Source organism: Ascidiella aspersa, chromosome 5 (assembly GCF_963924565.1).
Source record: "Ascidiella aspersa chromosome 5, kaAscAspe10.2, whole genome shotgun sequence".
NCBI lineage: Eukaryota > Metazoa > Chordata > Ascidiacea > Phlebobranchia > Ascidiidae > Ascidiella > Ascidiella aspersa.
Genome location: NC_139451.1, coordinates 28,226,024 through 28,240,598, shown reverse-complemented (window position 1 = coordinate 28,240,598; position 14,575 = coordinate 28,226,024). Strand labels below are relative to the sequence as shown.

The following is a 14,575-nucleotide window of genomic DNA, read 5'->3' as shown; positions in this document are numbered from 1 at the left end:
TTTTTAGTTGTTAGGTTTGTGATTTACTGTCTAGAAACAAGAAGATGTAAAGCTTTATTTCTATTTACGATATTCAAGGAAAGAACTTCAGTTTTTTAGGACTAGTGCACATGGACAAGCAAAATGATTAAGCATGTAAGAGTTTCAATCCCAACGACACAATTGTTGACATAAAAATTCTTAACTATTCAATTTTAGTTTTTAGTATCTAAGTACTACTTAATTTTTTGTTTCACAACTAGTATAGAAACAAAAAGAGCGAGGGTTCCAACATTTTTTATATTTTTTAACACATAATTAGTGTACTTCTGAATATACTGTCCCTGCCAGGCATTTTATCAAATGTATAAATGCTCTTTCAGCAAAGAACCAATTTTCATGTTTTAAGGATTTTTTTTCCGGAAAGAGCAATTTTACATTTGAAAGTGTACTTCTGTTGTTATAAGCGTCACAATCTATTTCAATACAAAAACAAACAATACTGGTGGTAAGAATAAGCAAGCTTCTGATAACACACACATTGACAGCAAATCACCAAATCACCATGCACTTAATTACTTAATAATAAGTAAGTTATATAGTAAAGCATGAGTGTACAAAGAATGGAAAAAAGTCAGTTTAATAGTTTATGTGTACCCAGTGTGTGATACTGAAACATTAAAATTCAACCAACTATGAATTATAATAGACTGTACATGAATGGAAAACTGTACAAAAAGCAATGACAGGGTATAAAAGGTCAATGTATTTCATAATACTTTGTTACTTCCAATGTCTGATGAGGTATAACACTGTCATGGGTCTTGTATATCATTGTCCAGTTCGATGAATTCAAAGTCACTATTGGGAGTGGAAGAACTACTGTGTGAGTTTTCAGGACTGGCAGGTGTCGGATGGATTTTGTGCACAATGGTAGAAAAGGTGTCCTTTAAAACAGTTCCTATTGCGCTGGTGACTATTTCACGGTTTGCCAGCAATTGCGCCGGTAGGTTGCCGACATTAGGAGCCGCATTTCTGGTATTACTATTAACAGTGGTATTCTCGTTATAATCTGGATTGGGCAAGCCAAATGTATCCTCATCCTCACTATCATTCAACACGGTAGGGAACTGTTGTGGTAGGGAGGCAAGGTATGTTTCATTTGCAGTCAAATTGTCTGGCGTGCTTGCTCTTGAAAATGTCGGCAGCTCTTGGGCTAAAATCTCTTCATCCGTTTCTGAAAGTTCAGAATCATCAGTTATCGCCCTTGCCAGTACCTCGGCCGTTTTTTCGTCCAGCTGAGGCAAAAAGTCTGATAAATCATCTTCTTCATCGTTGGCCTTTCTCGAAAGTGCTTCTCGGCTTGTGTTTAAGTGCTGCGTCAAGTAATGGGTGGTTGTTGAGCGCTGCCGAAGCGTGTACTGCAACTGCATGAAAAAGGGCTCGATTTTCGTGTAGGACTTTTCGAGCACCCTGTGGTACCATATCAAAGGCCACAGCATCAAGCATATCATAATGGCATACGACAGAAAAAATCCAGGTATCTTTTGCCCGATCACACTGAGCACAATACAAGAGGCGGAAAAGCCAAGGCAAAACTTGCCAGGATAGTCTCTTCGGAACTGTGCGGCAGTCTCAAATGCCCAACCCGCGAGAAGGGTTACTTCAGCAATGGTTTGGCACATCTCCTGCAAACTAAGTAATCTTGGGTGTAGTTCGCCCCACTCTGATAACTCGTCGGGGGCTACGGCGCGAATTTCCGGCCAGATTTTGTGCTTCCAAAGGTCCAAAAGTATAAGGAGAAGCAGAATCGAAGACAGAAAGCCAATGGCGTGATTGCTACGGAGTGCCATGTAGCCAAAAATGGCATGAGCAATGCAAAAGAAGGCAATTGAGTGAGATGGTCTTTCCCAAACCAACACACGCTGAATGTACAAAATGACTGATTCGTAGCTGCGCATTGCATTGTGTATTTTTGCAGACAGAGCCGCCAATCTCTCGTTGTTCAAAGAGGCATCCCCACTGCCAGAAGCCATGTCACAGCAGACAACAAGTGCAGTGCATATATTACACAGTGCAACTAAAAAGTAGCTACAAGTTTATTGTCTGTGGAATTTAAAGATTTCTAACCTTAAACAAGGATTTTAAATATAACAATGCAAAAGCTTGGTAAATTGAAAATGCTAATAATATTTTCTGACACAGTAAATAGTTTTAAATTAAGGTCAATAAATAGGTCCTAAACACTAGCAAAAATATGAGAAAGTTATAAATTTTGTTTTGTTTTTTGCATAAAAAGTTTAAAGAAGCATACTCAGAGTTTACTAATTTTAATAGTTGGACATATTTGAAATCAATAAGTTGACTTGAAATTGACTTGCTATGGCAATAACTTGGACTGGGTCATTACTTGTTATATATTAAAAATGACTTGTCTATTGTTATTTAGCCAAACTATGCTTTGCAACGTTGTGTGTGAGTGTTAGCTACTAAATGAAGGCCATAATTATGTCATTTGGTCTTCAATTCTTATACAATAATAACGAATATAAGAACATATAATTTAGCACAACAGACAATAAATCTGCCTTGTCAGTTTCAACCTGTTCTCAATACAAAACAAGTAAAACGATTCTACTTAACCTGTTTTTACCATAATTCAACCAAAGTGTATTGGACTAATACTTAACTATACATCGACATCGAGAAAATATCGTTAAAAGTAGATCTACGTTATGACAGCGAAAGCTATTGTAGGTCAACTAAAAATACGACTGTCTTAGAATGTCGGTTTTATGTCACGTGTAGTTAAAAGGCCACGACATCACTGCTTCAGATTTTGCAAGGACATTGTTGAAATCCAAGCTTTCATACAGCTGACGCATAATTGTGAAACGAAATGTTGACAATTTCGTCACGCCTGACGAGTTCTGACGATAGTCACGTGACACAACATAACATATTTTGTAAATTGACTAATATACCTATCTCTGGTTAGAAAAAATATATATATATCGTGAATTTCTCAATTAAACGGAAACAAATCTATGACGTTGAACCACAAAATGTTTTAAAGGCTAATTTATTTTATATCATGTTAATATGTATAAATTACAGCAAAGGAAATCTAGTGTGAACGGAATTTAAATTATTTTGTGTGAAATGAAAGTCAGGTTTGAACGACTCGGTGTTTTAAAAAGTTACACAAAATTTGCCTCTTTAATTATCCACTAACGTAACAAGAAAATTCACTCCTCTAGCTCTAGCACTTTCTAAAAAAATAATAACTGACAGACCAGTTTTAATAAAACCTTTTTTTGTGAAAACAATTTACAAATGTCATATATTTTCCACACTTGATATAGACGTGGTTAGATTCATAGATTATGTTTCTCGATCCAGCGAAAATTTATTATCTAAAACGATTTGCTTGATCTGAGAAATATTGGCTAGCAACTGGCAACTTTGCAACTTTTAATTGTGTTTGGTTTGAGTGGACTTATTGCTTCAACAATGCATATATTTCCCTGCATAAGGGCCTATTGTTGCGAACAAGTCTTTTTAAAATGACATGACTTAAGTCCCAGTCAAGTCATTATTAGAATTTAAGTCATCTCCAAGACTCCTAGTCAAATCACATAATAATAAAAACAACAACCGTTGAAATAACAAAATAGAACTTGCAGCATTCTAATTGTTTTAAGAACAAAACTTGAGATAAATAGCACAATTATATAATGAAGTGTTAAACAAAAACACTTAATTTCAACCCAGCAAGTCATTTGCACAATGACTTAAACAAACTGCCTATAATAATAAAAGCGAATGAACAGCGATCAATTTTAAGACGACACGCGTCGAATCGTGGGCAGTAAACAGATAAAAAAATATTATTTTAATTTAATGGCAGAAAGTAACGATTACAAAGAAAAAAATCTGTCTAAATGTATCATCACTGAAACAAACTTGAATCTGCAGAACTCGACACAGATGGAAAGCTTCTATATATTATTTTATTATCAGTGATTGCGATAGAGTGTCAGTCATTGGCAAAAACGTTTGTTTTGTTGTTTAAAAACACCACAATGGAACGGTAACGGATACATGAGAGTGATTAAAACAAGATGTTTGTACCTTTATATTCCTATTTAAATTGAATAGATATATTCACCAAAATTCGTAGAACAGAAAAAAAATAAATGCTTGAGGTTGTAATAGAATAGAAAACATTGCGCTATCTTAAAACGACATTGAATGAAATTAATTAGCGTAGTGAAAATCACTTAAAAAACTTAACACTTTGGACAAAATGAGTGGTAAAAGAATAACGGTATACAACAGTGGTCGGCAAACTTTTTGGCGCAGCCCAAAGTACTCTTTTCAGTGCTATTGAAGGCCCACTCCGTAAAACCACTACAAAAACAGTGGCGCATTCAGGATATTTGTTTTTAATTACACGGCGTCTGGATGCCCAAAACACTTCCAAGCGATAATAACAAAATACTAAATTGCGCTAACGTATTAGTTAAAGTTGGAAAAAAGTATAGTTCGGCAGGCTCTCAGAACCACATTTGGCACGTGGGTCTGAATCACGTTGAGATATATAAAAATTCTAGGCCACACGAACTTTTAAAATAAAGTGCAACGTTTGGGCCGCGGCCCACATCAGTTTGCCGACAACTGGTATCCATATCAAAGTTTGATGCCGACAAAACAACCAGGCTAATGTAAACGAAAATTATCGGATGAGTGTGAAGCAGAAAAAAGTAAAAAGAGGTAAACAATTAGATCGTGTTAAGTGAAAGGAAAAGAGGGTCATTGAGCGCCGAAGGGCAAAGCAAATGCGAATGTGAGACGATCACCAGCAGCGATATCATTTTGCTTTGCTTAATGAGGTTAAACCGGGTGGTCGGTAATTGGCAAGGCAAGATGACCGGCGAAGCAAGCGCAACTTTACAAAGAGGCGACTTTTCGCGCCTAATGAGTGAAATGAATCTTGTATCGGATGTCAGCAGATTATTCGGCGACCAAAGACGGCTTGACACGAGCTGAACCGACGGCACACTTGATACTGGCAGTGGAAGCACGGCACTTGATCTGACGAAAAATAAACACGTGCAAAATCGCGCAACAAATACGTAAAATAGGATAAGCTATAGGCTAGGTCAGTGTTTCTCAGCCTTCTATAGCTAGCGGAAAATATTAAATAGATTGCGGCACCCCTATAAGAGTTTACATAGGTAATTCACTAGAATGTCGCAATAAACGGAACGGAAACAACACACATCAACTCTGCACAACGTAGGAAGTTTTAATTGAATTTATTCCACTGTAATCTTACACAAAAATTTTTAAGAGACGGGCAAAAATGAGATTCTTAAAGATTCTCAAATATCTCTCGGCACCCTTGAGCATTAGAAATGGCACCCAAGGGTGCCGCGGCAGCCCGGTTGAGAACTACTTGGCTTAATGGCTTAAATGTTACGTGTGATATAAAATAAAATTTAAAAGAAGAAAGCTTTACAATTTGAGTAAAGTGTACCTTGTTCAAAAGGTCCGTATTCAAAAACTATATAGTTAAATATTTTAAAAAATTAAAAAAAAAAACTTATGGGTTTTTTAATTTATATAAAAAAGACTAGCTTAAACTGTAAAAAGGTCGTAGAGGTATCATTCGGAACTTTTCTCAGAACTCCTAGTCATTTTCAACATCAGTTTTATTCATTTGAACATTATTTCAACATCGTTGTAAATGAATAAAGAGTTATTCGAAACGTTCAAAATGATACCCACTTCTGCATGGTCTTTGATATTCTTATCTTACGTCTTACACAACCTCCAACTAATATGCTCCGAAGGATAAGTTATAATTTATAGACAATGCTATACGTTTTAAGTTTTTTAAAGCCTCTGTTATAACAACACATATAGTTATAGTGATACCAATGGCATACAGACAAAATATATCAACTAAAACGTTCACAAACAACATTTTTTTACGAGTACCGATACTACCACTTTGGCATCGGGTATCGACTCCAAACCTATATTATTGGACACCTCTATAATAGTAAAGCCCATTTTTTATCAGATCCTGTCTAAATCGTATTTTGCGACTCAAAGTATTAATTGTTAACTTGCGAGTGAGTACCGCAGACTGCCAAATGTGTTTTGGATCTGTTATGATATACACCCTATTGCAAAAAAACGAAAGCTATAGCTGGAATGTTTCTAAACGTAAAACCTTAAATAAGTTACGTTACTGACTTTTTCCACGTTGGTTGAGACGTCAAGTCTAAAAATTGGGAATCATAGATTTTTGAATATTTTTATGCATATTTAAGACGTAAAGTGTTCGTTTTATGTCGAATTAGTCCAGAAAACGTGCCACTATAATTTGTCACTAAATCGATTTAAATCGAATTTTTTTAACCAGAAATTTTCCCTTTTTAACAAAATTTAATAAAGAGGGCGTGCATTTAAATTTGGAGAACATAATATTTAAAGTCAAAATGAAATTGTTTGATCGTATATATAGGCCTTTTAAAATTCTTAATTTCGATATCAACATTATCGCCATGAGATAAGTTAAAATCCTAATAATTCATTGTCTATCTATCAACAATTTAACAACACGTTATCTGTATAATGATGTTAAAATAAGCGTCCGACAATCCTAAATCAAAAAAGACGCAGTTTCATTAGAACTTTTAACAAAAAAAATTATATTTTATTTTTCCAAAACAAACTCAAAATCTACATAGATTTTTGGAACAGCTTATTCCGAAGTTAATACGTTTAACTTGACATTTTCCTACGCAATTTAGCGCGGAGACATGTAAACCACACATAACCGTAGGCTATGTTGCACTGAATATGTGAATAATTGAAATAACCTTGACCCTTGCAAGATAAATGTCGATCTTAATTCCTGATCAGTAACAGCAAAATACTCTAGCAATTCAGGTCAGACACAATAAACAGATCTTAAAAGATATATATGTATTTCGCCAATCAAGGCATCGCCAGTATATCTTAATTCGAATGAATCTCATTCCAATTAAGATATAGGCTACATTCGAATTAAGATAGACTGACGATGCCTTGATTGGCGAAATACATATATATCTTATAAGATCTGTTTATTGTGTCTGGCCTGAATTGCTAGCTTTGCTAGAGTATTTTGCTGTCACCGTAGGCTATATACTCACAGCGTTTTTCATATTATTTATCTATTTTGAAATATTCCTTACGTTTTGCGTATTGGCAAGAATAACCGATGGATAGCCAGTCTCTGCTGCAGTAGGTTTGAAGACACCGCAAGATAAACTTGGCGTGTGGTCTGACCTTGCCTGAAAAATTCGTAAGAAAATTCAGCACGGTTGACAAAATGGTGTTTGGTGTGCTATTTTGGGGAAATCCGGGTAGGAAGCAATTTTCACAAAATAACAACCAGTTTGTCAAATAAAGACGTTAACAAAGTAAATTCACATAAATATTTTCTACAAACGGACATATTCTGACTGTTTAAAAACTGTAGGAAGCCATTTTAAATACCTGTACATCTGTAATGTTTTATATAGGCAATTAAATTATAAGAATGATAGGAAAATTGATTAACGTCGTATTACCCCAATTGGGAGATTAATAATATAACAAAATGTAGCTTAAAATTAAATTTATAATACGGAAAGTATTAATCAGAATTTTCTTTCCGATAACAGGATCTGCCTGAAAGCGAATGGTGAAAAACAAACGATTCTGGTTGCACACAATGATAAAGATTAAACCAAGTACAGAACTTGGTAAACCGAAAATCAGTTTGTTTGGATGTTATATGATGAATATACCACTAGTAAAAGCATCTTTTTAAAGTATCAAGGCATCATCACGAAAAAGCATTATGATAAAACTCTTAGAACACGTAATTATTTTTATTTCGCTATGCGTATTGTAAGTCTTACCTTCACACAATGAATGTGAGGCCAATAAGCAGAGAAAACACAACAAAATTACGCGTAACTGCATCTTAACGTTGTTGCTGAATTTTGTTTCTAATCCAGTTCCATCCGAGGGCACGAGCTTGTTTAAATAAGTTAATGCAGCCTTAAAATTCTGCAAAGGTTAAATAGGGAAGGATAACACATAGTGGAATGCTAACCAACATAAATTTCAAACTTAGCTCAAGTAAGATTCCTTAGCTTTAAAATGAATGCCACAGTCAAATAGACGCGTTGACTGATAATAAAACAAAGTGCCTATCAAAACTTCAATTTAATCTACCTAGTATTTGGTACACATTTTAAGCTACATCACTAATTACAGTAAGCCGGAATAGAGTTCCAGTAAAAACATAAATTATGTTCTTTTTAAGTCTCCTAAATATTATGATGTTGCGAGTTGCTGTCACAATCTTCTGAAATTTATTTAGACTATAAGATTTCAGTTGCCTATTTGCGCAAAATTTAACGCTAACCTCAGTTTTTTTAAGCCTACTGATTTTTAGGACGATCTGCTATAGCGCATCTTTGTGACGTAATTTCTAAGATTGTAAATGCGTTCCAGTTTGAAAATTGAATATTTCTGCTTTTACAACTGAGCGTACCTTTATGTAAGTTGAAGTTTGCGACTTACAAGTCTACTCTGTATAGCGGTGTATAGGCATATTTTTACAACCAACTCAATTGGCTGATAGACCGTAACCAGTTTATATAAATCGCAGAATAAACAATGGATCTTCAGCAGTAACGGTTGATTAACTCGACTAACGTAGACAACAAGTGAACTTATTATACTTCTCTATTTACTCTCCCCAGGCACTGTACGTCTACACCGCGAAGTTATTGGACCGGTTTGTATGCGATCCGCTGCAAAAATGCAAAAATGAAATATGCCATAGCAAACAATAGCAAACCAAAAAAGAATACAAGGAAAAACAAAATATGTTCCGAAATAATTTTTTGGCCCACATAACAAATCAACTTTCGGGTAAACAAACTTAACTTGCTTTAGGAATTTTAGACTCCACTACATTATTATAGTCTAGTTTACCAACACAATTTACTAAAGACCTATCCTACATTCCAGTGTTGTTCACAAGTTATTTCGAAGTGATTTAAGCACACGTCCAGTTACTTGTAAAATAGCATTTTTTATTGAACAATAAGTCAAGTTCAGGTCAAAGTTAGCAGTTGGCAAAGTCAAATCCCAAGTCCTTACTATCAAAATGAAACGTTAAACTGTTAAAATTGATAAACTCTTATTATTATCAGCAACAACGCAACTCAAAAATAACAAAACACAAAACAAAATGTGTACCAATATAATTGTTTTACGTGCAAAAATGGAGATAAATATAGGTCAATGTTTCAAAAAAATGTTAAGTGAAAACACTTGATAGCAACAAATTTATTTTACTCGATGACTTGAGTCGTTAGGTCAAGTCATTTTAAAAAACATAATCACCCACCAAACTATTGACCAATCGTAATTAGAAACATGCTGTTAAACTAATCGAAAATCGCGCGGGCTTCGGGCATCCTTTAAAATTGCCTGTTGTTCGTATTATTACTCAAATGGTACATGTGCTAAAGAGATGGTAAGAATATAAAATTTGTGTTCGCTGTAATAATTTAATAAGGTGTTCGCAAGCTGCGTTGATCGCAAAATTTGAGCACTATAGCCTAAGGTAAGCAAAATATATTCCAACACTTACACACAAAACACTAACAAACTCCTAGAAAGCTAGTTCAAACATAAAAGCACCGACAACAACTTACTTTTAAAGAATGAAACATTCATGAGTAAACTACTTGCTATTTCTTTTCAATTAACAAAAAGGAAAACTTCGACATGCCGCACGCGGTATGCTGCACGGCGCGGCAATTTTTTTAGATTTATTTACGCGCCGCTGTGCGCTTACTTGGCTAAATCGCGCAAGCGGCCGCAAACGCTTCGCGGTTGACATCTCTAATGTGCTGCATCGTATTCTGTTCGGAAATCCAGATTTAAATTTCTCTGAATCTGTTCTCTGAATTCTCTGAATCTGTTCTCTTCTTCTCTGATTTATATTTCAATGAATCGGTTCTTTGAAACTACACTTTATTTAATACTGTGCATGACGTTTTGCAAATTTCTAAAAGTTTGAGATATTAAATTCTTTCTTCTGTACAATTTAGTATTTGTTAACGTGGAGTCTCTAAAAACTGTTCCTCGTTGTAAATAGAGCCACAAAAACGGCGTGTTTTCGTCGTGTGACTGTCAAAGATACTCAAACTACCTCACAGTTTTTATTCACTGAAATTTTGCATCAATATACAAGTAGTTGTTGCGAGATAATCGCATTTTTTAAATGCAAAAAATAGCAATTTCACGCACCATAACAGTCTTGACTCAAAGCCTTAAAATTTTACACTTCTGCTTTCGTGACAAACTGCCTCTGCAAATCTTCTCTTTCTCCGCTTTTAGAAAGCTCATACATTGTTCGGTTCCAGATACGTGGATCACAAAAAGGCGTCCCACCTGTGAAAAAAAGTATCGCAATTTTATCAGCATCGCATCAATCCACTATATGGCCGCTGCGGCAAGGTAACACCGATTTTATATCAATCTTTCCGCCCAAGGGCTCGAATTACCAACTTTGTGCTTTACAAAATAAACCCGACTATCGTTGTACGGATTGTGAAAGATAAATCGCATCGGTTTTAGTCTTGTGTCCAAAACGCACGGCTGCACTAGATTCTATCTAGGCCAGCTGCTGTCCGTTTTAAGCCCGCGGGAAAAGAATGCATATTGTTTTTGGAGCGCTTAACACAACAGCAGCAAAGGGCCATTAAAACTACACGGCGTCGCGTCGAGCCAGGATTCTTAGATGCTGCTTAATGGTGGCGCCCCTGGCAAAACAGATTAATTTCTCACCAGTCTGTCATTCCCGGAAGACATTTGGAAGCAAACAGCATGTCGGATGATCGAAATACAAGGCAAAACTATAATTTTACATCATAGACTAGGCCTACTAGACCAGGGGTCCGCAAATACGGGGTCGCGACCCAAATTTGGGTCGCGGGACCATTAGGTTTGGGTCGCGAAAGCCTTAATGTATTTTAATAGCAGCCTATCTTTGGTAAGTTTTTAATTGTTTTCATTAGTACACTAAATTATACACAAGAGAGCCGTCTTACTTGAGCGCGACTAGCATTGTCACGCGAAATGTACACACTAAGACCCGTAAAACGTCGTCAGCCTTTTGTTTGATCCAGGTGAGGGAAAAGAGCACTGGCAATCTATCACTATATTTGGCCAATTACCGAAACACCAAACTAATCTGCTTAGCCGGAATCTGGGTTTACTTCCTAGTATGTTTTTCCAAAAAACATTATTTTACCTTTTAGCCCATTTTCTTTAACCAAAGCGTCGTGAGCATGTTGCATTCTATAATTATTTTGTCTGACAATATTAACTTTTTGGCAAACATAAACAGCTTAACCAGGTTATGTAGTTTTTCACAAACTTACACGATATAACAAGCTATTATAAGACGCTTTACGCGAATCTTTATGCGGTTAATGCGTTTTCTATACAGCTGCGGGACACTAACGTGATGCGGAAATCTATTTTTGTGTGGTCAAGCGCGTCGACCATCCTTTTAGATGAAAAGTTTTGCTAATAAAAGCAGATGCAGACAATCTGGTTGCGCTTGACGCATTGAGTTAGGCTGGACGAAGCAGGGTTATTTATCGTTCTTGTGCTAAGATGTTGCGTCTTAGCTTAATTTTGTGACATCCTGTATTAAAATATATTGCCCCCGCAAAAATCCTTGAATCCACGCCTTATAACGCTGAGTTTCCTAAAAGCATTGCGAGTCGTCGGGCATTTTTATAGTCGCACCAAAACTCATTAACCCCCTTGCCAGTAATTATTGCAGTAAGCTAAGTAGCGGACGGGTTTGAAGGGGTTATGGCGGGGAGTTAATGGGGCTGCAACTCAAGGAACACATATTGGTTGCTATATTTGTCATACGAATGAGACATCACACGTAGTAAACCTCAAGACTTATATTCAGTTGTGTTACAGAACCCTTTTAAAATAAACATAACACAGACTTGTTCTAATTAATTAAACACAATGTTACTGTGTTGCTATTTATTAAAAACATCTCAAGAAGTATTTGGGTCGCGAGACCATGGTTCTGGTAATTTTGGGTCGTGCCAAAAAGTATTTGCGGACCCCTGTACTAGACCAGTGCTCCGCAACTTTTTTTCACTTGCGGCACACCAACAGAGCTACAAATATTCGACGGCGCACCTACGAAATATATGAAGATCGACAATAGACAACAAAACCAAATATCCTGGGCTACCCAGAAAAAAGAAGCGATTTATGATTAAACGCGCCGAAGGCGCCGACAATTTGACCTTTTACGTTCTATTACTTGCAAGTTTTGTATTTTTACGCTCTTTGTAAAATATCCTAATACGGCCAAAGGAACACCAGCCATAGAACTGAAATTAGAACAACATCAACGTCGGAATGAAACAAATTTCGGAATCAATATAGAACTATAATACCTTTAATCGTAATAACGTCTAAATCGGAATAAGTCCTAAACCCGTCGGGAAAATGCCTAAACGGCTAGAATAAGGCCACAATATCTCTTTACCTAACCTCAAGCCCCGCCCCTAAATTCAGCACTAACTCCCCTAATAATTTCAACCCTAACTTACTTTCTTACCCCACGTATTACCCACCAATAACACCAAACAGGAGCAGATAACTCGATGCCAAACCATCCGAAGCCAGATCGATTGCTTCCTAAACGTCTCATACCCTCTTAGGCCTTATTCCCATAAAATTTGAGACCTTTTCCGAAATGTTGGGTATTTTTTAGAAGATTTTAGAATTTAATATGTCGTGGATATTGCTGCGATTTGGGCATTATTATGACGTAGACCTAAATACTATTGAAAATTATCTTGCGGTAGATAATGTTACTTTGTAGGCCTTATTATATGGTCCTGGCCAAAGTCCTGTAAATTGCACCCTCATTGCAAGTCAGAAAACATTAAGGGCTTTTTATAGAATGTTTGGATTATTGCATAGGGTTTAAATGCCTGCCTTGGTGTACCATTTTTGTGTTAGTTATGCTGAAAAAATACTCTTAAAAACACAAGTAAAACCTTCGGGAACGTCGCGGCACGCCTGGCATGGTCTCGCGGCACACCGGTTGCGGAGCACTATATTAGACTACAGTCTTGTAATGCCTTAAGACATTGATTTTTATTCAAGTACACTTCAGTAACGGTTTTTAATGACTCGACTTGACTTTAGTCTTTGACCTAAATAACTTGACTTGTTATTTGTTTAAAAATCCTTGACTTGGATATTTTTTTTTTTAATTACTTTACTGAACTTAAATCAATTCAAAAAAACTTGTTTACAACTTAAGCCTAAAACACAACGGTCTACCTCTACTAAAAAACGGATCTATTTTGGGGATATCTATTTTGGGGATATATATTGAGTGTGAGTATTTACAAAAAATTCATTAAAAAAATCTTCACAATTTTAATTTTTTCTTTTTTTTAAATTATGCTTTTTTTAATTGTAAAATAAATGCGTTTTATAAAAGTGTATGTTTAACAATTATAGTATACCGCTGCTAATTAATTAATCAGAGAGGAAACAATATGTATGTATTCACTTAAAACAGTGGTCGGAAAACTGTGGGCCGCAGAGTCATTTTTAGTGAGCTGCGAGATTTTAGAATAGTTTAGTGTTATCATGTAGTTGTTAGTCGCGTGATAGCCGTCCATTCTTTGTTGCACTGTATTTTAAAAGTTTGTTGTGGCTAAGAATTATATTCCCTCAGCGTGGCTCAGGCCAGCGTTCCAAATGCCCTGAGAGTGCCTTTCAAATTATACTTTTTGCCCACTTCAACTATGTAAACGCAAGATTTTTTGTTTTCGGTATCAAGGCGCCATGTAATATTTCACCGTATTTGGCGTTCACGGCCTTCGCTGTGTGAACTTGACTCCTTACAAAATGAAATTTTCACCAAAATGTTTCTAGTTAATGCAATTTTCTATTCAGCATTGTAATACGGCTATTGTATCACTAACATTCATCCAAAATTTTAAAACAAGTGAGTAACATTTATCCAAATTTTAAAACAAGATTATTGAATGTAATCTATGCATTTTTGCGTTTCGTGCGAACTTTTTATGTGATTTCGGGTGCCGCCATTTAGCTGTGAAGATGATATACCGGTAGTGTTAATCTTTTATGCATTAAGTATACGTCTTAAGGTAAACGTTTCGCCAACCAAAACCAAATAGACGCATTTTTTTGCGTTTTGCGAGATACATCATACCTTACCTCTTTGATTGACAGCAATACGTTTCTTAAATTACTTTAAGGGTGCGTATCATAACGCTATTTGTGACGTCAAAGGTAAGAATTTTCATTTTGTTATCTGTTTTACTCAAATCTATATTTAGCACAAAAGTGATATTCCATGGTTTCTTGCGTCGTGTGACTCATAACTTTACAGTCAAATTCCTGTTAAGTTATACTATGTTTAAATGCCGTTATTTCTAAT

General features: G+C 35.8%; 1 protein-coding gene and 1 long non-coding RNA gene across 2 annotated transcripts; both read right to left on the bottom strand.

Annotated features, from left to right (window-relative positions):
• Positions 1 to 29: 29 nt before the first annotated feature.
• Positions 30 to 2,093, bottom strand: LOC146145763 (reticulophagy regulator 3-like). The gene has a single exon (XM_083389483.1). The coding sequence runs from the start codon at positions 2,013 to 2,015 to the stop codon at positions 795 to 797; it is 1,221 nt and encodes a 406-aa protein (XP_083245609.1). The 5' UTR covers positions 2,016 to 2,093; the 3' UTR covers positions 30 to 794.
• Positions 2,094 to 3,853: 1,760 nt separating this feature from the next.
• LOC146145762 (uncharacterized) lies at positions 3,854 to 8,090 on the bottom strand. The gene is made up of 3 exons (XR_014498728.1): positions 7,944 to 8,090; positions 7,233 to 7,331; positions 3,854 to 5,076 (listed from the first exon to the last, which is right to left on the bottom strand). It is a non-coding gene; the product is annotated as an uncharacterized LOC146145762 (long non-coding RNA).
• Between the last annotated feature and the right edge of the window lie 6,485 nt (positions 8,091 to 14,575).